Here is a 20,435-nt window from a genome sequence, read left to right as displayed (position 1 = left end):
GAGTCTGTAACACGAAATATAGAATCCATATCTCGATCCCGGTAATGATCCGCCATAATGATCAACGGAAGGAAGCAACAGATACTAAGGATGAATTCTGTTGATCTCCAAGGCTTGCGAGGGGTCTGTAATGAAATTTGAACAATATTAACGAGTGAGAGTCTGAGGAAACATCAGTTCAAATTTATAACATTCGAATCCTGGGAGCTTCAAGTTTATATACATATTACCCCTCACTGGCAAATGCACATGGTGCTCTTTGAAAACTTGAATATCCGTGTACTAGTAGGTATGCATGCCCAAATTTAGGTGTACATACTAAAGATTTAGTGCCCATATGATGCAGTGTCTGACTCGTATCTCCAATCTAGTACATACTAGATCAGAGCCCAAACGCACGGGTCCAAACATTCAATTTTGAACACCCCTCGGGGCACCTGGCTGTACGGAATGATCGGCTTTCAAATAATGATGCCTCAGCCTCGCTCAGCCTTACTCAACCCCGCTACACCCGGGCATCACCCGGTTGTCCTGGGACCACTGGCGTCCAGTACGGCTTGCAATACTATGTAAATCGCTACTCAACGAGCCCTACCCCGCCTAACGCGCGGGTCCGTGCATTTCCTAATACCTCTGTGCCCCCGGGGTCTTTGGCAAAAAATCATTCCGGCGATTTGTCGTGTCATCATGTCTCATCTTTGATTACGGCTCTGATATCTACCACGATTGATGTCATTGCAGTAGGATAAGGCAAAGCCCAATATTTCGCCAAAATTATTTGGTGCGGATAAATTATATATAATTGTTATACTATCATCTAACTGCAGTTTGAGTTTATTTTAGAATTGAATTTATTAATAAAAAGTAAAACAATTTTGGCATTTTATAGTGACCTGCGGGTAACTGCAAGCCCCAAAAAAATCCCCGCAATCTGCTGCGGGTTCTGACTCTTGCCCCAAACCCGCCCCGCTGCGGGCCAGTGCAGGTTCAGGGAATGGGGAATGGGGATTTTGGCCAAGTCTATAAATAATCAAGCGAAAAATTAAACAAAAAATCAAATAAGATTTAAACTAATTAAGTAGAAATGTAGTTTATTAATATGAGAAACATAAAATGTTAAATATAAATATATATTAGCAAAGAATAAGCTATTTAAGATACAATAACTAAATGTAAAAAAAAGTCCCTGCTTATGATACTGCCTACTAACTGTGACGGTCGGTGGCAGGTGCGCTTCTACCACCTTCCGCTTTTAGCAGGGCTGGGTACCGTTGCCAGTTATAGGGACGGTTACCACTGCGCCACCAAAAGACTAGAATACCAAGTCAACAGACTTGATACGCGCATCGCTCTATATAGTGGGTTCTTCTTGGTCGTTCTTCAGTTCGTCACAACAGTCATGGTGGCTGCTTGGCTGGGATATGCGCGATGGAAACGGCGGTGATGGATTGGCCTTTCCCTGTCTTGATCTGATTTGTCATTAGCGATTGTGCCAGTCAACTAGTTATTCAATTGGTTTTTTTTTTTTTTTTCTTCATGCCTTGCTTGATAAGGAGACTAGCTGCTGTAGTTAGTTAACTAGTCAATAACTGAATTGTTTTGGTGCGAGTTCCGTCCGCTTGCCGGATAAAAAGCTCATACGACATCTTCAAACATGTGCAGCGGCATCATGGCGTCCATTGCCAGGACCGGTAGGCCAAAAGCACAAAAGGCCACTTGAGTGGGTGTTTTTGTAAGCACCTCTCGAAAAGCGTAGCCTTTGTGTCATCGCCCTGAATATCGTTGCATCGAAAAGTACGTATGGAGGTAAGTGTGTTTCTAGGGAGTAATCTGCTTTCGAAATCTTCTATGCGTGCGTATGATCTGTATGACACCCTACATATCCTGGCCCCTACCACCGAAATGCCTAGATGATCGCCCATACGAACGCGCCAAATCCTATTTACAACCCTCTACCTGCCACAGATCCCGCCAATGCTGTTTTTCGACGGCCTGTGCAAGTCGACCCGCTCGCATAGATCCGCCGTTATGAGTTTATCAATGTTTCCTCAGCCACTGGTACACCCGGGCCGCGATCTCAAGGTTGTTCTTCTCCATGAAAAACATGTGACCGTTGCCATGAATGCCCTCCTTACCGAGATCTGCGTATTCAACGTCTACGCCGACTTGCCTCAGATATTTGACGGTGCAGTAATCGTATGGTGCATGGAACGACGCTTCGCCAGTAATGACCAGTTCTGGGATTCTGGCGAGGTTCGTCAACTGCTTGGCCGGAGACTTCTGCATGATGCACTCGTTGTGATCATCGTCGATGGCAGGCTCGGTGATCGTCTCGATGTTTTCGGCATTCTTGCCCGCGGATGGTTCGTATCCGATTGGAAGGTCGGTGAGACCGAACGCAAAAGCCGGGCTATTTCCAAACGGCGGACGGAGCGTAAACGGTGGACCAGACGGCTCCAGCTGCACGATCCCCTTCACTCGGTCTGGACGCATGTCTCCGACCCTCCAGCCTAGTTCAACCGTTAGCTAATTTCACAAGTCTATCGTGTTTGGCCGAAGATACCGTATGCACCCGCCTGCGAGTGACTGATGATGTAACAGTCGCCGACGAGATCCACTAGAGCTGAATATGCCTGCGCATTTTGCTCTTCGCTTATAAACCGGTCGGTTTGGAACTGCACTTGACTCCGGTAGAAAGCGTCAAAGGTCGGATCGCCCATGCGACCGCTGCCAGGCCATTGCGTGTGCAGCTTCGCCTGTGGCCATTGGTTTCCATTGTTGGCTACGTCGGTAAAGATATCCGAGACAGAATCGGGGGAGCCAATAGACCCAATACTCCCCTGGCCTGGAGACCAGAAGGAACGGCCGCGCGCGGGCTGGTCCGAGAGATACACAGTGTGGCCTTTGGAGATGAAATAGGAGGCCCATCCCGGCCGTCCATCTGGGGTATCCAGGAAATTGGTGCCGGTCTGACCCGCGCCCGCGATGAAGATAATGGGAAGTGGTGGATTCGCCGGCGCTGGCTCAGGTGCAAGCTTCTCGACATAAATCTGCCCTACCATAGCCATTGATGTAGAATTGGTTGCATCGTCCTATGTTCCGGTCTTAGATATGCATGGAGTATGTGAGGATCGGGACTTGCCTTGACTTTGGTGTATTCCCCGCCAACGTAGAGAACCTCCCGCTTAGGAACAATGTCCTTCGGCTGGGTAGGGTGAGATTGCGCATTGCCTTCGATAAGAGCGGCTTGCATCACAGATATGAGCAAGGCTAAGGTACCAAGATTGATCATATTCTAGGAGTTGCACACACTTCGGAATATCGGTATATGTTTGGGAGAGAAAAGAGATTCAGCTCGTATTTATAGAGACGGCATTCCTTCTTCGTGCCACACCGCCTTTCTGCTGGGCAAGGGGTTTTTGCTGGAAATACTGCTGTTCACCGCCGTTGGGGTTGCCTCAAGCCCTAAAGAGTAAAGTTGAGTTGGAAGGATTCAACACCATGCTCTCTATCGGTACATCACGGCCCGATCCTGCTCAATGCAACGTCGCCTGGCGTGGTTTCAAAAAGCCTTAGTTTCGCGTCTTTTTCTGACTTTTTTTTCCCAGCCAAACCAGACCTTCATTTCAGTCAGCTCTTCCATAGAGATTACCAGGCAATACGACTACTTTCAAAGCTAATACCTCTTTGAGGCGGCTTGATTATTTTATTTTTATATTTTTTATCAGATTACACGGCGAAGGCGTGATATACGTGTGACCTACGTGCCCCTATCTCTCTCCTTCTACACAACATTTGCAGTGTGCGGCTTTATATGGGCCATCTTTCAGACGTCAATTCTTTCCACCATGGCAAGCTCGAGCGCTGGATCGTCAGAGCACTTAGCCGAGACAAATGATCCGGGTCTGGACCAGCGGGTCAGTATCGCGTTTATTGTTATTGATACGTTCTTCATGCTGGTGTTCTACGTGAGTCGACATTATAACCCCAAGGCCGTGAGAACGCCCATGGTGGTGTGTAATACGCTGTGCTATGTGCTTTGTCTGGGCAGTGCAGCCACGGGAATTTGTTAGTCCTTTCCCTCTTGTCTTCTCGCATTTGTCAGGGGCTGAAGAAGAGACGATGTGTGGTTACAAACGAGGCGGAAGAGTCACGCATCTCCCAGCCGGAGAATCAGAAGCCAGGCGTGGATCTGCGATGACTTCACTTAATATGGGGTATTGACGAGTGAATGATGTGGACACTGACATTCAATAGTAATGGTGAAAATAGGTGGCGTAGGGCATCACGTCGATTCTGTCCCAGTTACCACTTTTCAGACCTGGCTGAAGCTATCCAAAGTTCTCGAATTCACCTACACACCAGCCGTCATGTTCGCTAAGCTTGCTGCTCTATTCCTTTACTACCAAGTTTTTGAAGTCTCGCGTTACCGTTTCGTTATCGTTGGAACCGGCGTGGTTATCATCCTTCAAGGCATTGTTGCTCTGATCCTAGCATTTTCAATTTGCCGACCTTTCAGGTATTTCTGGACCCAGGCGGTCGATGTCAACGATGGAGTTTGTGGAGACGTGATGCTTTTTTATAAGACTTATAGCATTCCGAGTCTGGTTACAGACGTGGTGATGCTGGTACTCCCGTGGCCGATCCTTCTGCGGTTGCAAATGCGTACAGCCGAAAAGATCGGCCTGATACTTACTTTCCTCGCTGCTTCGCTGTAAGTTATACCCCAGCTTACTTCCGCGTCTCCTCTAGATGAACAAGGACAAGGCAATTAATATGAGATAGGGGCATCATAACGTGCGCGCTTCGTTTTTCCGTCTTTTTCACCGTTCCACTCTTCTCAGACCCCACATGGCATGCCTCTGGGGGGCCTATGATCTACGCCCTCGTCGAACCGTCTATCTATATGATAGCTAGCATATTGCCTACTACGCGACATCTTTACCGGCGAGTCTGCAGAAAGTTCGAACAACTGCACAGTGCGTATAGCAACAGTGGTCCGGGAATTAGCAACGGTCTTTCAAATTCGGCAGAACTCCAGCGTGTGGGGAACAGTGACTCAACCAGCCGTAGAGTCAGACGGAAGACGGATTTTTGGCAGGCAACTACGAACCCAAGTCAGGAGGGACTGACGCTGGAGGAGCGGTATCAGAATCGGCACGAATTGGACCAATTCAGGCCAGCAGATGTTTCATCGTGGAATACACCCGAAGAGCATTCTAGCGCAAGCAGTGGAATCACCAAGAATTAAGAGGATATCGTGCCAGCCATGCTGATTCTCCCTGGTTGGAACCAGACCTGGCTGGCGGCGGCTAGGCCAAAATAACTTTCTGATGTTTTCTAGAAGACTTACTCGGCTGTCTCGACATTCCCTTTTCTATTCAGTAGCTGAAGGAGTAGGCACTCGCCCCCGTGTCCACTTTAGGCTTAGTTGGTCTAGTGACCGATGCATTCCAGACCGCATCTCGCCTTCATCTTCCTCTTCAAGACCTGAAATCTATCTCACTAGGATTATGAGTTGACAGGACGGCTTGCTCTTATCAAAAGATTTACTCATATTTTAGGACCCCCCTAGAAACTACTAAGACTTGACATCTCAGGACGGTTAGGATCTGGTTAACATAAATTGCCTGATCTTTGAACTGACAGGAAACATGAATTGAGCAACTTGCGATTTTTCAAGGGCAACAAAAAAGCAAAAGCATTCGGGGAGCGACGACCAATTCGATTATGGGGGGAAGCAATGCACAGACGCCAGGCTTTCCCCTTATCCTGACATTCATGAACTGACAATCAATCCTTATTGAGGTTTCTACACTTGATTCGCACCAAACCTTGCCAAGAGCGTTCAAGGTTCCAGATCCAAACTCGTCCATGGAGTGGACACTACCAATCTGACCAAATCATATAGCGGTCCGAAGTCTCCGAGGCCCGCAGATACAAGAAGGGGCCATACATAATCCATAGTAGGGCATAACGGTAGATGGGTAGACTCGCTCAGGACGACCATTGTGTCACCCACCGACGGCGGCAACATTGTGTGTGCTGCAGGTTTGAGGATTTTGACTATGCATGCAAGTTTGCGGCGGCAGGCAATCTGGGACGACAAATGTGAAGGGAATGTGTACACACTATTAGGTAGAAGGCAACCGGGGAACGAGCAGTTAGTGTCTCTGTAGCTCCTCGGAGTTGCAGTCAGAATTTCATTCATTCGAAACGAGCAAGGAGATCAATCCATGGTAGAACGCGGGATTACCGACTTAGCACCAACTGCTAAATCACACAACTCTACCATGTCAATATCCTTCTACCCAAGAGTAAATCTGCTGGCGTGACACTGAGGGATGTTGGTTACTTAGTAGCTTCAGTGCTGCAAGGGCCATATGTAACTTTCTTTTCAATCTCTTGATTTTATTCGAATGTTAGCCTTTTTTTCGAATAAAAGCATTGAATGCTTCGGCTATAGTTGATATGAAGAAGTTATCTACCAGACCCACTATCCGGAATCATACGACAAACTAGTAATCACTACCACCACCAACCAGATCATGACTATTCCCACGCACCTTTCCGTCTCTCAACCAAACAACAGCATCGACTCCCGGTCTTAGGCCTTTCTGCATACTACCATCTCTATGAGAGATCATAATAACCGTATGACCTTTATTAATGGCCTGCTCCTTTAACAGTTCGTGCATCCTGTTCTCCGTTTCCAGATCCAGCGAAGAACTGGCTTCATCGAGAATCACGATTGGTTTTGGCCCTATGTCATCATATGCAATGTCGCTGTTATTACTGTAAGTTGACGATGACAGAGCTTGCACTCTCAATAATGCCTGGGCGAGAGCGAACATCTGCATCTGGCCTGTAGAAATGGGTGGGAACGTTGATAATGGTTTATCAAGTAGTTCAAAATCTGAGGATCTGTCTCTGAATGTAGACGTTGCACCAGACGCTTCTTGAAACTCGGAAGAAGAAGAAGGAGAGAGTTGGGACCAAAGTCCGGTTTGTTTGAGAGCTTGTATCAAAGCGGCATCTTGGTGCTGATTGTACGGATCGAGGTTGAATCGGAGGCTCGCATCCGGAAGGAGGAATGGATCTTGGGGCACTGCGATCACGCCGCGTCGTCGAACAATATGAACTGGCAGGCGGGCGATGTCCACCCCTCCAAGTTCGATGGAGCCAGTCTGAGGATTCAATAGCCGTAACAGGGCCAGAAAGAGGCTACTCTTCCCACTGTGATAGTATTGGTCAGCGCTGCCATTTTGAAACATGCAAAGAGCTAGTTTATTCTGGGCTGTTAGGGTAAGGAGCCCAACCTTCCAGTTCGGCCACAGAGAACAAGCAATTGACCAGGTTGAATGTTCAGGTTCAGATCACGAAGAACTGGTGCTTGCGGACTATGTCATGTTAGCGAAGACCTACTCGTATCCTTTGGTCCAAAAGAGAGAAGTACTAACGTGTAACCAGCCGACACATTTCTTATGCTAACAGATCCTGCAGCCGGCCACTGTGTAGAAGGCTCCAAGTAGTCACGGTCTTCGTCTTCGAATGGCGTATCATAGTCAATGGACCTCAGCCGAGAAACCGCGCCCAGTGATGTCTCCAGACTTGTCCAGTTCTCCACCAAGCGAAGCAAAGTAGTGTTCGCAGCGATGATCATATTCAAAGCAATGCCCATTTCCGCGCCAGTTGCTGTGTCCCGGAAGATCACTGCGAATGCAATCAATAGCAATGCAATTCCAGCGACCAGCAGATCAAGGACTATATTGAGCCATCGCTGCAAGCATAGAAGGAGATAGAGCGGGCTCTGAGAGGAGTCCAATTTAGTGATGTTGTCAAGTTCAAATTCACTTTCCCAACCATAAGCACGGATCGTGGAAATGCCGTCAACCTTTACATGATTCAGCATACGCTGACGGATTCCTTTGGATGCGGCGTTACCTACTGTCTCTATAAAATTGGTATAAAGTTTTGACCTTGACTCTAGATCAATAAATCGCAGTTGGCGAGATGTTCGAAGATACACTCGTTGTATAGAATACACACAAATTGCGCATACCGGTAGCGTCATGACCATTAGGGGTTGGACAGCGAAAAGAACGATTGTCTGCATGAGTAATTTGAAGATTTCTGTTTCAAGGTCAGTATCGTTCAAGTTGCCAACACTCGAGTTCCTGTTCCTAGACGTACGAACGCTAAGATTTGAGAAGGCGGGAGGCAACTGCTTATCGACAAGCTGGATGTCTTGGCCGAATTTACGTGTTATCGCGGTTTAGCATGGACTTTCTGGCACAGGGAAGGCTCACCAAACCTGTTCAATATATTACCAACTTCGAAGGCGGAAAAGTATGAAAAAGGAGCACTCCTTGCTATCAACAACTATCCACGATCCCAGTCTTTCTAAGGGATAGAACACACCTCATTATCCTTTCCAGAAGCCGCGCATGTAGATTAGAACCCGATCTTGGGGCGATTATGATATGTGTTGAACTTGGACCTAGTTAGATCAAGCTGAGATAGCTGAAGCCTACGTGAAAAGGGATCGGCTCACCACATGGTCCCATTTGTGGCTATCCACGCCATAAGAGACAATAAAACATAACCAAGAATATATGGCCACGACCTCTCTCTGACTGACTCAGTCCACCATTTCAGGACATACTGCGAAAAAGTAAGGCAAAAGGCGTATATTGCAGTGCAACCCGCCATGAGCAGCATTCTTGAGGTGCCAAAAGAACCAAAATAATAACCTAAATAATGATTCTTAGTAGTCTCCTTTTTCATATTCAGCAGGTCATGCTTACTGTAGAGTGCGAGGTCTCCTGTCCTTCTGGACACGTCGGCAGCGGCGTCATCCATGCGCGTTCCGTCTACCAGTCCAGGTGGAATGTTTTTAGACTCCTCGGTTTCAGCTGTCTTCTGGGGTGGTTTGGTTTTTGAGATCTGAGATTTTGCCAGGATGATTTCATTCTCGGAGTCAAGAACCTGCACTCGACCATCCTCAAGCAGAATAACCTTGTCCGCTAAGGCAAAATGCTGAGCTGAGCTGGGTCAGAACACGATGACAGCAAAGTTGGAACTCTCGGACTTACCACTATTAGTAACAAGAAACACGCTCGTGCGGCTTCTACGAAGAATTCCTTGAGGACCAAGTAAGGCTTCGATAACATGGCTTTCGACTTCCCCGTCTAAGGCACTGAAGGGGTCATCCAAGACCAGTACAGAGCAGCGAGAGTAGACAGCACGAGCCAGAGCCTTTTCATCAACATTAGTAACGGGGCCTGAGGAACCTCAGATAAATCGGCTTACAACGCGAGATTTCTGTCCCCCTGAAAGATTGATGCCACCGCTTCCAACCCATGTCATGTCTCTGTCGACCAACGTTTCCATATCTGTGTTGAGTCCACAGGCTTCAATGACAGTGTTATACCAGTCTTTGTCCACTGCAGTGACCCCTTGACAGATGGCATCGCGAATAGAGGCAGTGGGGAGCCAGACTATCTGGCTGCAATACCCGATAGGTTCGTCTGCAACAGCAATGTTTCCTTCACTGGGCGGGATTTCTCCAAGGATGGTATGGGCGAGTATCGATTTGCCACTACCTACTGGTCCCGAACACATGAAGATCGAACCCCTATCCATCCGCAAATTAATGTCTTGTAGAACGGGAGGTGAGGTAGAAGACGGTTGTATTATGACATCTTCCATCAAGATTGCGGGCCGCTGGTCAGCCTCAAGCCGGTGGTGACTTTCAGCGGCGGCCTTTGGTGGCATAAGAACCCGTTGATCCAGTAGTGGTTCTTTGGTTAGATACGTCTGTATCCTTTCAAAGTTCGCCAAAGATGCAACTGCGCGAGGTATCAAAGTCATTACCATATTCGCCGGGTGCGTGACAAGTGCGAGGAGAGCAATGGAGGTAAAGACAGTGTCAGGATCCAATGCGACGTCTTCCTTGCGGAAGATTGCAAAAAGTACCAACGTCACGACAGGAGAGAATATCCCCAAAGCATTAGCTACAGGTAATGCGTGCTGTCAGCTTCGATCAAACTATTATACAAGTCCTTACCGCTCGCGTTATACGCCACCATGATCCATCTCAGGCGTTTTGACATGGCGATCTCTCGATTCCGCAGGTGGGAAATCAGGGATCTAATAGCCTCTTCAAGTCCAAGAATCTTCATGCTTTTGACTCGTCCAAGTACCGCGGCAATCATTGTGAGGCGATGTTGAGTTGCAGCGCTCCAATCCTTCTGTCTACCTTGTAGATGCTTTGCAACATATGCGCTCATCCGAGAACAACCTGCACTAAATTAGTCTGTTCTCTAGGTAGCCAAGATAAGACTAGGAACTACCGAATATGATAAACAGGGGCAGTAAAGCGAACCACCCAATTTGCCTCGCGAGAAGGGTCGTTCCGATCAGCACCTCCCCCAACTGGGCCCAGGTTTCATGGACCATCTCGGCAGAGGTGTCTACACTATCAACGTCGGTGCTCATCAGGGTTAAAGCTTTCCCCTTGTGAGTCGGCGAGCTCTCGACTCTTAATGATCGGACATGTACCAGACCAACTAGAGCTTTCCGTGTTATCAGCTGCAGCCGGTTAAAGCTGTGCCGATATATTGAAGTTGAGATCTGCACTAAGTCAGAATTTAATGTCGAATAATCGGCCAGATCACATACTGCAAGACCGCAATATATAACGCCGGGGAGTATGACGAGCCAGTAACCAAAGTCAATGCCCTCATTCTGGGAATCCCTATGATTTATAAAATTGATAGTAATGCCAATGAGCATGGGTTGTGAGTATCGAAAGACTATCAAGAAGAGGCGCGGCAGTATCGGCCAGAGAAATTCTCTCTGAAATGCCTTGATCAGAACAACCGGCAACGTGAACTTGGTTTCGGGCTTTGCTAGATACGATCTGAGCGATCCTGCACGCGAATACTATCATAATCCAAGCAACTTCAAATTTACATCTCTCTCGCCAGGCACCAATCATTCGTCTGCGTAACACCCCAGAAGATAAATCTTGGTCGATCCCAGGTAAACCATTGGGTGTCAGGACATCACAATAGCCTTGTTTGAGCACAGGGTTGATCCACCAAAAGAGCACACGGCCGAGAACTCCTGTCCCTTCCTCGGGTGTGAGAGAGCCGTATCCAAGGATAAGGATTCCGGTTTTTCTTTGTGACTCCGTCACTAGAAGTCCCAACTCCAATGCTGCCCGTAGAGCCAGAAGCGAAAGTCCTAGTGGCTTTAGGTCTCCGGAGGGCAGCGTCAAAGCAATGAGATCTTTGATGAGAGAAAGACCAACGTAGAGAATTACTAGAGTAGACGGCCGGACAGTTCTTCGATGTCCGAACCACAGCAATATGCAAAGCTCAAAAGCAGCCAGGATCGACAAGATAGCTTGAATCTGATCTCGGTGGCCATTTCAACTGCTGCGGATGTGAGAAGGGAAATCATTTGGACAGTGAAGTACGCGACGGCCAGTACCTAGACCTGAATTAGTGATGACCTCGCCAGAGCCAGGAAACAAATCAATCGTAACAGACAGTTTTGATAAGATGTTCAAATCCGGGAAGGACTTTGATGGCTTCACCGCGTAGAGTCCATATTGCAAAGGGCGCATACAGCGCGAAGATCAATGACAGCAAGCATGAGTATATATCTAGCCAAGAACGTTCAGCTAACATAATTCCCAATCTTTGCGAGGTCAACTCGACGTGACAGTGAAACTCAAACGTCGTTGATATCCACAGGTTAACAATATAGAATCGAGGATGTTTTGGAACTCGACGTAGCTGAGCACGTACGCGCTAATCAATTAATCCCTGTCTCACCAAGATGGCGCAATACTTCTTATCTACAATCCTCTATCGTTCAAGGGTTCTCTTCGATTTCTTTCACCGATCCCATTCGCATTTGTAGGACGCCTCAAAGCCCAAGCCCTTCAATGGTAAGGGATAGTAGCTTCTCACCGATACATCGTCGCTTTCTTCTGTATAACAAATTCAAATTTAGCGGCCAGGACATTGAAAGAATAGATAAAGGAGAAATTCGCACCAGTCAATGAAAAATATATCCCGGTCCATGTCAGTTGCTAGTCATGGCCACTGGGATGAGAACCTGTTGACGGCAATACTCTCGTCTGCACTGAACCATTCATCCATCAGGGCCAAATGATCTCTTGTATTTTTATCGCGAAAGGGCCCAATACCCCAGGAACCCTAAAAACGCCTTAATGGAGACTAAGAGAGCCAATAGCGCCAAGGGCGAAAGAACGTGCTGGGCGTGGATGATCTAGCGGGGATGGAGGAACGCGAAGAATTCGGATAATTTTGTACTCTGTACTTGTACCGACAGATTCGCAATTCTCTCCTCTCAATTCCTGCCTTCTAGTATGAGAAAAAAGGGACCACTCCTCTACAGCGGAGAAACTACACCGTAAGATGGGGCGGCTCCACCCGGCGGACCCTTTTTTCCTGCCAGCTGTCGAATGTCGGATGTCTGACTTTGATGTCGCATGTTCGCGTTTGCATTTGCATTTGCATTTTTGTCCGTTCATTCCTTCTCATAGCAGCCTCTTCCTGCAGGCTCACGCGAGTCCGACCCGACGACCTCCGAAGCAGCGCCGTCCGCTTGTCACACCCTGCGCTCTCCTCCCTCGCCAGCCTCCGCACTTCCAGCTGTCCCCAGCAGCCGCCATGATCTCGGTCTGGTTGATCTGACACGATACCTTTTGAATTGACTCGAAGACGCGCATACCACCAATCGATTCGTCGACCCACGCTCTCTACCCTACTATCCTTCAACCACCCATCATGCTGTTCTTCGGTGGCGGAGTTCAAGGCCCGCGCCGTCGCAGCCGCGAGAAAGCCATCCTGATCACCATCTTTATCGTGTACGCTCTATACTTTCTCTTTTTCGCCAACACGTCAGGACGCAAACAGGCAGCAGCGGTTCACGAAGGCGTCGTGTCGCAAGGAGGACCGAATCGCGACTCTCGCTCGGGGCAGGCTACCCCGTTGCGACAGCCGCAAAACATCGAGAAGGATCTGGTCGTGGCGAGCATGAAGAAGGATGACGTTTCGTGGCTGTTCGAGTTCTTCCCCGAATGGCACAAAAGTATTTACGTGGTGAACGACCCGGACGCGGAGTTGACGGTGAAACTCAACAAGGGGAGGGAATCGATGGTCTATCTGACGTTCGTCGCCTTGACTTCGAGGGATTTGTGGTTCAGCGCTGACTTTGTTTTTGCACCTCTAGATACATCATCGATAACTACGAACACCTGCCCGAATCGATGCTCTTCATCCACTCCCTGCGATACCAATGGCATAACGACGACCCCTACTACGACGGCGTCCCCATGCTGCGCAACTTCCAGCTGCCCTACCTCCAGAAACAAGGATACGTCAACCTCCGCTGCGCCTGGGTCCTGGGGTGTCCGGTCGAGATCCACCCACTCACCGACACGCATCGCGAGAACGTACACGCCGGTGAATACTACAAGAACGGGTTCATGGAGCTGTTCCCTGGCGTCGAAGTCCCCGACGAAGTGGGCGTATCGTGCTGCGCGCAGTTCGGAGTGACGAAATGGAAGATTCTCGAGCGACCGAAGAGCGATTATGAGCGGTTCAGGAAATGGTTGTCGGAAACGACGTTGCCGGATGATCTGAGCGGACGAATAATGGAGTATTCGTGGCACAGTATGTTTTTCTGTCTAAAGCGAAGGGAATGGATACTAACTAGAACTAGTGATCTTTGGAAAAGACCCGATCTACTGTCCTTCTGCCGAAGAGTGCTACTGCAAGGTGTTTGGACTGTGCGATCTCAACTGCACTGAGGGCGACTGTGCTGGTCGCTACGCTCTCCCTCCGTTTTCCAGCCTCCCGCAGGGTTGGCCGTATATTGGCTGGAAGGGTCAGAAGCAGGACCCAAGTAAGGGATTGCCAGAAACCTGAATTCACGAGAAGCGAAATAGACCAGCAAGTTGTTCGTCGTTCGTCGTTCGTCGAGCAACGCAAGCAACGCCCCGATTCGGCCACTGTGGAACGAATTCCTACATGCAGCCCTTCGGTACCTGCGATGTCAACCGCATCGAATTATCCCTCGGTCGCCGAGATTCATCGACGGCTAGTATGACGCTCGATGTTAGGCCTCGAGAATGATCGATGCTATGAACGCACCACCTGTCTTGAACGGAATAAAATACCCAATTTTCAACGTCTGCTCGGTTATGCAGAAATCAACACCGGACTGGATGTCCAGGAAAACCAGAATGAACCCAGACTATCTTTATCTATTTATACCCATCCCTACTCTAATGACATCGGTGTTTTTATCATTATGCGCAAAAGTTCATGTACAGAATTGCATTTTGGTTGTTTTGCGAACTATGCATCGGGTTGCTTAGCATATTTTGAAATATAAGAACAGATGACCGAGATAGATTCTGCGCATAATATTTGGATATTTCAAGTCTACCAATAACGAGCTCATGCAAGTGACTGCAGAAGTGGATCGGCCGAGGTCCGCCTGTCAAGCTCTCCCCGCATCTCCGATTCTTCTCCCTTCCTAACCTCAACTCCCTCGCCACCCACTTCATCCATCATTCATCCACCGAAGACCAGCATTTTCTTGCATCAGATCTCATATAATAGACATTCAGCGCCGGCGCTGACTCATTCCATCCTCCATCCCTCCACCCAAAGAGCAGAATCCTGTCTTTCAAGACCGTCTACAGTCTCAAAATGCTCATAATCGGGCTCACCGGCTCCATCGCGACCGGGAAATCCACCGTGTCCTCCTTCCTCTCCTCCCCGCCGTACTCGATCCCCATCATCGACACGGACCTCCTCGCCCGCCAGGTCGTCGAACCCGGCACGCCAGGCTACAAAGCGATCGTCGACTACTTCGGACCCAACACGCCCGATCTCCTCCTCCCCCCGAAACCCGACCAGCCGAGCGATCCGCACGGACAACCATTGAATCGACCAGCGCTGGGCCGTCGCGTATTCGGGACCACGGAAGAACGCAAACGCGACCGACTCGTGCTGAACAAGATCGTGCACCCGGCCGTACGATGGGAAGTGTACAAGGCGCTGGTGTACTATTTCCTCCGGGGCCACTGGGCCGTGGTGCTCGATGTGCCGCTGCTGTTCGAGAGCGGGATGGATCTACTCTGCGGGACGGTGGTGGTGGTTGGGGTGCGGGATGCGGCGGTGCAGATGGCGCGGCTGCGGGCTCGCGATCCGCATCTATCAGTCGAGGAGGCGCAGGGGCGAGTGAGCAGCCAGGGCGACGTGAGGGGGAAGGTGGAGAAGGCGGAGTTTCGAGGGACGGAGACGGCGAGGGGCGTGATTGTGTGGAATGATGGCGACAAGAGCGATCTGGAACGCGAGGTGCAGAAGGCGATGGGCAGTATTCAGACGACGAGTCCGCGGTGGTGGGCCTGGGTGTTGCTGCTGGCGCCGCCGGTGGGCGTGGGCGTTGCGGCGTGGAATCTGGCGTTGAATTTCATGCAGCAGAAGAGGTGGGATCGGAAGGCAAAGGAGGAGAAGGCGAAGTTGTAGCCGGCCATCTACACTACACCATGGAGTACTTCTACATCTACGGAGTACATTTACGTTCTTGGGTCTTACACCACCAAGGCACTGTACTACCGCTTGGATATGAATCCTACAGATCTGATAAACAACCTAGATCTAGTTAATGCCATCCAACATGCAACGCAATGACCATGACCATGACCATGACTCGCCAGAACCCTCCCAGAGAAAATCCCACAATAGCAAATCCAAAAGAACCCCTCCTACGGAATAAATCTCCTACATCATCATCGTCGTCACTCCTACAGAACAAGTCTACGTAAGATCCCAGAATATCACCACGTGCCTGAGCCCCTCTCTCCAATTATAGTTTCCACCTTGCATATCTCCCCTGTCCTGTGCGTATAGAAAAAAAGACATCTCACTGCCAATCTATCCGACAAGTAGGAAGTTAATTCACCTATTTGACTAGTTGGTTGACTTCTTTGTCTGGCGTGTCTTGTCTTGTCTCTGGAGCAACGTCGCTTTTGTTTGTCTTTTTCATCTCTCTCTCTCTCACTCTCTCTCTCTCTCTCTCCATCTCCATCTGAGTCGTCTGAAGCTCTCTTGTTTACTCCCTTCTTACACTCTATCCAAATCATCTAGCCGGCCTGGTCTAACGCTAGCTACATACATACATGCACCCTACGACCATGTCCTGTCCATGCTTCCAAGAACGCAACGCGATGATCGAGAAACCCCAGAACTCACGACCAGTGCGACAAGTCTCGCGAAGAACGAACAACCGGGCCCCGTTGCCTGGGGGGTTACGACGAGTGAGCGGGAGTACAAGAGGCAGCGCAAGGACGAGTATTAGTATGAGTATGAGCATATCAGAGAAAGGTGAGTCCGATCAGCCAGGTTTGACATTCGTTATAGAATGGATTGTATAGGAAAATGATAAAGAGAAGGATAAAGAAAGGGTATATATGTACATTTCAACCAAGAAAGCTAACCACGACCGAATCGCAGATATAGAGCATAAGGTATTCAATTCAACCTCTGCGTCGCAACAAACCCGAAGAGGGTCATGAAACTAACGCGAGCAGACATCACCGTCCCCGAGAGCGTCCATGCCCACACATGCAGCAAGAAGCACCGCACTCCCGCCCAAAGGCATCCTGAAACACCCCACGAAACGATTCCCTTTCGAAGACCCCGTCGCCGTGCAGCGCGCCACGGGCCTTCGGTTCGAGGTGGGTAAGCTGTCGTCGGAGTTCACTCTGGACGAGCCGGATATGGTCGAGGTGCATGCGTTCAAACGGAACATGGGAGGAAGACAGCCCCGGGATTCGATAGTCGTGGTGGACGAGGCTAGAACGCGAGCAAGAAGGAGGTTTCTGTCAGAGAAGGGGTCCCGGGAGGCTCTGCTGGGAGAGAGGGATTAATATAGTTGGTGTGGTGTGATTTGGTGTTGTGGTAGGGTTTCTGTTTGATTTGATTGCATTCCGTGCTTTGCTTCCATGCGTTGCTTCCAGATGGGCGTTAGAGATGACTTCAATGATAATGAATGCCGTTGTGCGGGACACAATAACTGTCGCGAATGTCCTTAGAGGAGCGTCCGTAGATGGTCTATTTATGCTTTCTCTTCTTCTTCGACTGCGACGGCGACCGACTACGCCCGAACGTGGGTTGGCCTCCTGCACCCGATATACTGGTGAGTTTGGACAACTTGACTGGGCCGCTTCGTTCCGCTTTCGCTTTTTCTCTCTTGATCATCGCGTCGGTATCCTCGTCGTCCTCGTCGACCGTGGCCGTTTCACCATTTTCCGTCTATCATCGTTAGTTAACCATCTCAGGCCGGTCAAGAAAGGAAGAGACAAACCACGACTCTCTTCTTCCGCTTAAAATTCCCATACGATTGTCTCCCGCCATACATCATATCATCATCATCCGCGTCCAACGAATCCGCCGTCACGACTCGCGGCTGCGGCGCATACTGCGTGCCGGCACCGAAATCGAGCACCCATTCAGACTCGCCCGCCTCGGCAGCCTGTCGATTTACCGCCTCTCTGCGTCGCTCCTCCTCGGCCGCCAGGGCCGCCGAGATGGCCTCCAGATCTGATTGGGGGGTCGCGGGGCTCTGGGTTTCGGTTTGGCCATTGCGGTGTCGTTTCGGGCTGGGAGTGTCGGGGGTTTGGGAGGGTTCGTTTGCAGCAGCGGAAGCGGCGGCGCGTTGCATGAACTGTATTCATCCTTAGTTCAAATTGATCTCATTGGGGGTTGTGTAGTGAGATGAAAGATACCTTCATTGTCAGCAGACGCGACGACATGGATTTCTCCGGCTTGGAGCCAGAGGAGGGTGAGCCGGCCATGATCGCAGTGATCTGTATCAGATAATCAAATCAGAAAGATGAATCACGACTACCCCAGCTGTCGTTAATACGATGAAAGAGGAAACCAGGTGATAGTGTCGACCGACAAAAAAAAAGGCGGAACGAAATGACCGACCGGCAGAATCGCAGCCGCCCTCAACACCCGCCGGAACCCACCCGATTGGCCCCATAAGCGCCCCTCCCATCTAACCAACCAAACCTCACCCTTTGTAAGATCCAAGTTCGACTTCCTCTCCCTCCCGCCTTGCTCCTCCGCCAGCCCTCGTCCTCGCCCTCAACCCTCAACCCCCCAATTCCTCCCACCAACGAAATGTTCGCCTGCGCTCGCAGCCGCATCGCGGCCTCGTCCGCCTGGACGGCCCCCCGCGTGGTCCGCGCCAGCTACAGCACGACGGTTGCGCGTCTCAGCGAGAACAGAATGCAAGCCAACGACCCGACTCCGCCGACGAAAGTGCCCAACGTGTCGGCCACCAACGCCACGCCCACAGACGCGATGGGGAACTGGGATCTGCCGCTGAAGGAGGAGCCCGAGGCCGGCGAGCGCAACCGGCAGCTGCAGGCGCCTAACCGGGCGCGGACCTGGGCGGCGAGCCAGCAGCCGAGAGAGAAGGCTATGGTTGGACCGCGATTCGAGCAGACGATAATGGAGTTGCAGGTGTGTATGCCCTTTCTGGAGGAGCTGTCAGGGAGTCAATTGGCCGGGGATCGATCAATGGCTTGACAGGAGGGTAACATTGAGGGAATTGAACTAATTTAATACTCTGTAGCCCCAACCCATGGCCGCCATTGAACTCATCCACCAGCAACCCGTCCGCTGGACAAAGAAGAAGGTCGTCAGCTGTGACGGCGGCGGCGGTCCTCTCGGCCACCCCAAGATCTTCATCAACACCGACAAGCCCGATATTGCTACCTGCGGATATTGCGGACTTCCTTTCGTAAGCCCCCCTTCAAGCAGATCTGCGCACAGAGAGACGCACACAGGCGCAGACAGCAACAATGGCATACTAATAATATCACAGGCCCAGGAGCAGCACCGCGCATACCTCGAATCTCTCCCGGCCACCAGCTACCCCCTCAAGCCGACCGGCAATGCGGCGGAAGTGAACGAGACCCAGCGCGTCACCGACGGTGGTCTAGAGCAGCGGTAAAAGGCATATTGGCGTTGATGATGACTTGACTTTTTGTGTTTGTTGCACTTTGTGCTTGTACAGTTGTACCGTAGTGAATTGATTTTGCCAGTACACGTGGAGTTGTTAACCGTAGTATCTTTTATACGATATCTTCCTCGGCCATTTCCTATGCTATATTCCTCACCATACATGCGTCCATCCCCATGTACCCTAACTGTATTCGCAAGGAAATAAAAACACCCCCAAACACAACCATCATGTTTATCATTCAATCATCTCATCAGAACACCGTCCTAAACCACTCCCTCCGGTAGTTATAAGCTTGCCACCTCCCCTCCAGAAACACCAGGGCCGTCAAGTCAAGCCTTCTCACCCTGAATGGTAGCCACCACCTTTCTGCTGTGCCGACTCGTCCGGAACTCCAAGTACCAAATACCCTGCCACGTTCCGGTGTTCAGACGTCCGTTCGTAATCGGGATGGTGACTGACGCGCCGACGAGGGCGGATTTGATATGGGCCTGCCGGTATCCCATGGTTAGCATGGCTTCGGGGAAAGATAACGTCAAGAATATTTCAAATCGTCCATCCAACCCCACCAACCCCACCAACAAGGCCAGATAGGAAGGATAAAAAAACAACGCAATCACAACCCTTCGGGTCTCTTCATAGGGTGAAAAGACAACGTACAGGCATATCATCCTCCCCCTCGGCCGAATGCCGATAAAGGTTCCCCTTTTTATCATACGGCGCGATGCGATCCAACGCATCACTCATATCCGCGCGCACATCATCATCCCAGTTCTCGTTCAGCGAGAGCCCGCAGCTAGTATGTTGGACGAAGAGGTGCAGGATGCCGCACTTGTAGTCGCGCAGCTCGGGCAGTTCGGAGACTACTTGGTCGGTGATGAGGTAGCTGCCGCGCGAGCGGGAGGGGAGGGTGAAGGATTTTTGAAACCAGGACATTTTGCTTTTTGCTCTTCTTTCGGGGTTGTTGGGTTTGGGATGATCTTTGGGGGAGGGTCTGTGGGTGGAGGGTTGGTTAGTTGGTGTTTGAATGACTTGGTGGGTGGTATCGGGTGTGGTGGGGTTGAAGTGATTGATTAATCAATTGAGTGGGTGGATGAATGGACGATGGAGGACGGGAGGGGGATATTGTGTTAGATACACGGTGGATAGGTAGAATTGGAATATAGGTATGCGTACATTCGCAGTTCCAAAGAATAATGTGTGGTTGTAACTGCAACGAGTGACAGAAGGCGGATTTAAAGTGGGAGATTCTTCGGTGGGGAAACGCGATCGACGTCATTGGATTTGCATTTGGCATTGCTTTACTCGAGAAATATACATACACTAGATTCCTCTACTTAAGCAGA

The 20,435-nt window shown here is 50.0% G+C and overlaps 11 protein-coding genes across 11 annotated transcripts; 6 read left to right on the top strand and 5 right to left on the bottom strand.

Moving 5' to 3' along the window:
* Nucleotides 1-1,818: 1,818 nt before the first annotated feature.
* LDX57_008441 (alpha/beta hydrolase) lies at nucleotides 1,819-3,319 on the bottom strand. Its single transcript, XM_046090163.1, has 3 exons — nucleotides 3,143-3,319; nucleotides 2,564-3,092; nucleotides 1,819-2,510 (listed from the first exon to the last, which is right to left on the bottom strand). Exons 1-3 carry the CDS (start codon nucleotides 3,290-3,292, stop codon nucleotides 2,038-2,040), a joined length of 1,152 nt encoding a protein of 383 aa, XP_045946136.1. The 5' UTR covers nucleotides 3,293-3,319; the 3' UTR covers nucleotides 1,819-2,037.
* A 529-nt stretch (nucleotides 3,320-3,848) lies between these two features.
* On the top strand, nucleotides 3,849-4,917 carry LDX57_008440 (uncharacterized protein; the record flags this gene model as incomplete). Its single annotated transcript, XM_046090162.1, has 4 exons — nucleotides 3,849-4,068; nucleotides 4,258-4,519; nucleotides 4,615-4,714; nucleotides 4,786-4,917. The coding sequence occupies 4 exons, from the start codon at nucleotides 3,849-3,851 to the stop codon at nucleotides 4,915-4,917; spliced, it is 714 nt and encodes a 237-aa protein (XP_045946135.1).
* A 1,601-nt stretch (nucleotides 4,918-6,518) lies between these two features.
* LDX57_008439 (uncharacterized protein) lies at nucleotides 6,519-7,912 on the bottom strand (the record flags this gene model as incomplete). The annotated part of the gene is made up of 3 exons (XM_046090161.1): nucleotides 6,519-7,236; nucleotides 7,320-7,400; nucleotides 7,461-7,912. 3 exons carry the CDS (start codon nucleotides 7,910-7,912, stop codon nucleotides 6,519-6,521), a joined length of 1,251 nt encoding a protein of 416 aa, XP_045946134.1.
* A 1,142-nt stretch (nucleotides 7,913-9,054) lies between these two features.
* Nucleotides 9,055-10,217, bottom strand: LDX57_008438 (uncharacterized protein; the record flags this gene model as incomplete). The annotated part of the gene is made up of 3 exons (XM_046090160.1): nucleotides 9,055-9,258; nucleotides 9,313-10,016; nucleotides 10,070-10,217. 3 exons carry the CDS (start codon nucleotides 10,215-10,217, stop codon nucleotides 9,055-9,057), a joined length of 1,056 nt encoding a protein of 351 aa, XP_045946133.1.
* A 2,610-nt stretch (nucleotides 10,218-12,827) lies between these two features.
* On the top strand, nucleotides 12,828-13,970 carry LDX57_008437 (DUF3431 domain-containing protein; the record flags this gene model as incomplete). The annotated part of the gene is made up of 3 exons (XM_046090159.1): nucleotides 12,828-13,210; nucleotides 13,273-13,715; nucleotides 13,765-13,970. 3 exons carry the CDS (start codon nucleotides 12,828-12,830, stop codon nucleotides 13,968-13,970), a joined length of 1,032 nt encoding a protein of 343 aa, XP_045946132.1.
* Nucleotides 13,971-14,759: 789 nt separating this feature from the next.
* On the top strand, nucleotides 14,760-15,581 carry CAB5 (putative dephospho-CoA kinase; the record flags this gene model as incomplete). The annotated part of the gene is made up of 1 exon (XM_046090158.1): nucleotides 14,760-15,581. The coding sequence occupies one exon, from the start codon at nucleotides 14,760-14,762 to the stop codon at nucleotides 15,579-15,581; it is 822 nt and encodes a 273-aa protein (XP_045946131.1).
* Nucleotides 15,582-16,260: 679 nt separating this feature from the next.
* LDX57_008435 (uncharacterized protein) lies at nucleotides 16,261-16,413 on the top strand (the record flags this gene model as incomplete). The annotated part of the gene is made up of 1 exon (XM_046090157.1): nucleotides 16,261-16,413. The coding sequence occupies one exon, from the start codon at nucleotides 16,261-16,263 to the stop codon at nucleotides 16,411-16,413; it is 153 nt and encodes a 50-aa protein (XP_045946130.1).
* A 256-nt stretch (nucleotides 16,414-16,669) lies between these two features.
* Nucleotides 16,670-16,984, top strand: LDX57_008434 (uncharacterized protein; the record flags this gene model as incomplete). The annotated part of the gene is made up of 1 exon (XM_046090156.1): nucleotides 16,670-16,984. The coding sequence occupies one exon, from the start codon at nucleotides 16,670-16,672 to the stop codon at nucleotides 16,982-16,984; it is 315 nt and encodes a 104-aa protein (XP_045946129.1).
* Nucleotides 16,985-17,168: 184 nt separating this feature from the next.
* LDX57_008433 (uncharacterized protein) lies at nucleotides 17,169-17,911 on the bottom strand (the record flags this gene model as incomplete). Its single annotated transcript, XM_046090155.1, has 3 exons — nucleotides 17,169-17,369; nucleotides 17,422-17,781; nucleotides 17,843-17,911. The coding sequence occupies 3 exons, from the start codon at nucleotides 17,909-17,911 to the stop codon at nucleotides 17,169-17,171; spliced, it is 630 nt and encodes a 209-aa protein (XP_045946128.1).
* Nucleotides 17,912-18,242: 331 nt separating this feature from the next.
* LDX57_008432 (zinc-finger domain-containing protein) lies at nucleotides 18,243-19,080 on the top strand (the record flags this gene model as incomplete). The annotated part of the gene is made up of 3 exons (XM_046090154.1): nucleotides 18,243-18,587; nucleotides 18,700-18,867; nucleotides 18,952-19,080. The coding sequence occupies 3 exons, from the start codon at nucleotides 18,243-18,245 to the stop codon at nucleotides 19,078-19,080; spliced, it is 642 nt and encodes a 213-aa protein (XP_045946127.1).
* Nucleotides 19,081-19,421: 341 nt separating this feature from the next.
* Nucleotides 19,422-20,025, bottom strand: LDX57_008431 (YjbQ family protein; the record flags this gene model as incomplete). The annotated part of the gene is made up of 2 exons (XM_046090153.1): nucleotides 19,422-19,580; nucleotides 19,750-20,025. The coding sequence occupies 2 exons, from the start codon at nucleotides 20,023-20,025 to the stop codon at nucleotides 19,422-19,424; spliced, it is 435 nt and encodes a 144-aa protein (XP_045946126.1).
* Between the last annotated feature and the right edge of the window lie 410 nt (nucleotides 20,026-20,435).

The sequence above is a fragment of the Aspergillus melleus genome (assembly GCF_016097325.1).
Source record: "Aspergillus melleus strain CBS 546.65 chromosome Unknown contig4, whole genome shotgun sequence".
NCBI lineage: Eukaryota > Fungi > Ascomycota > Eurotiomycetes > Eurotiales > Aspergillaceae > Aspergillus > Aspergillus melleus.
This window is presented reverse-complemented; position numbering and strand designations above follow the sequence as displayed.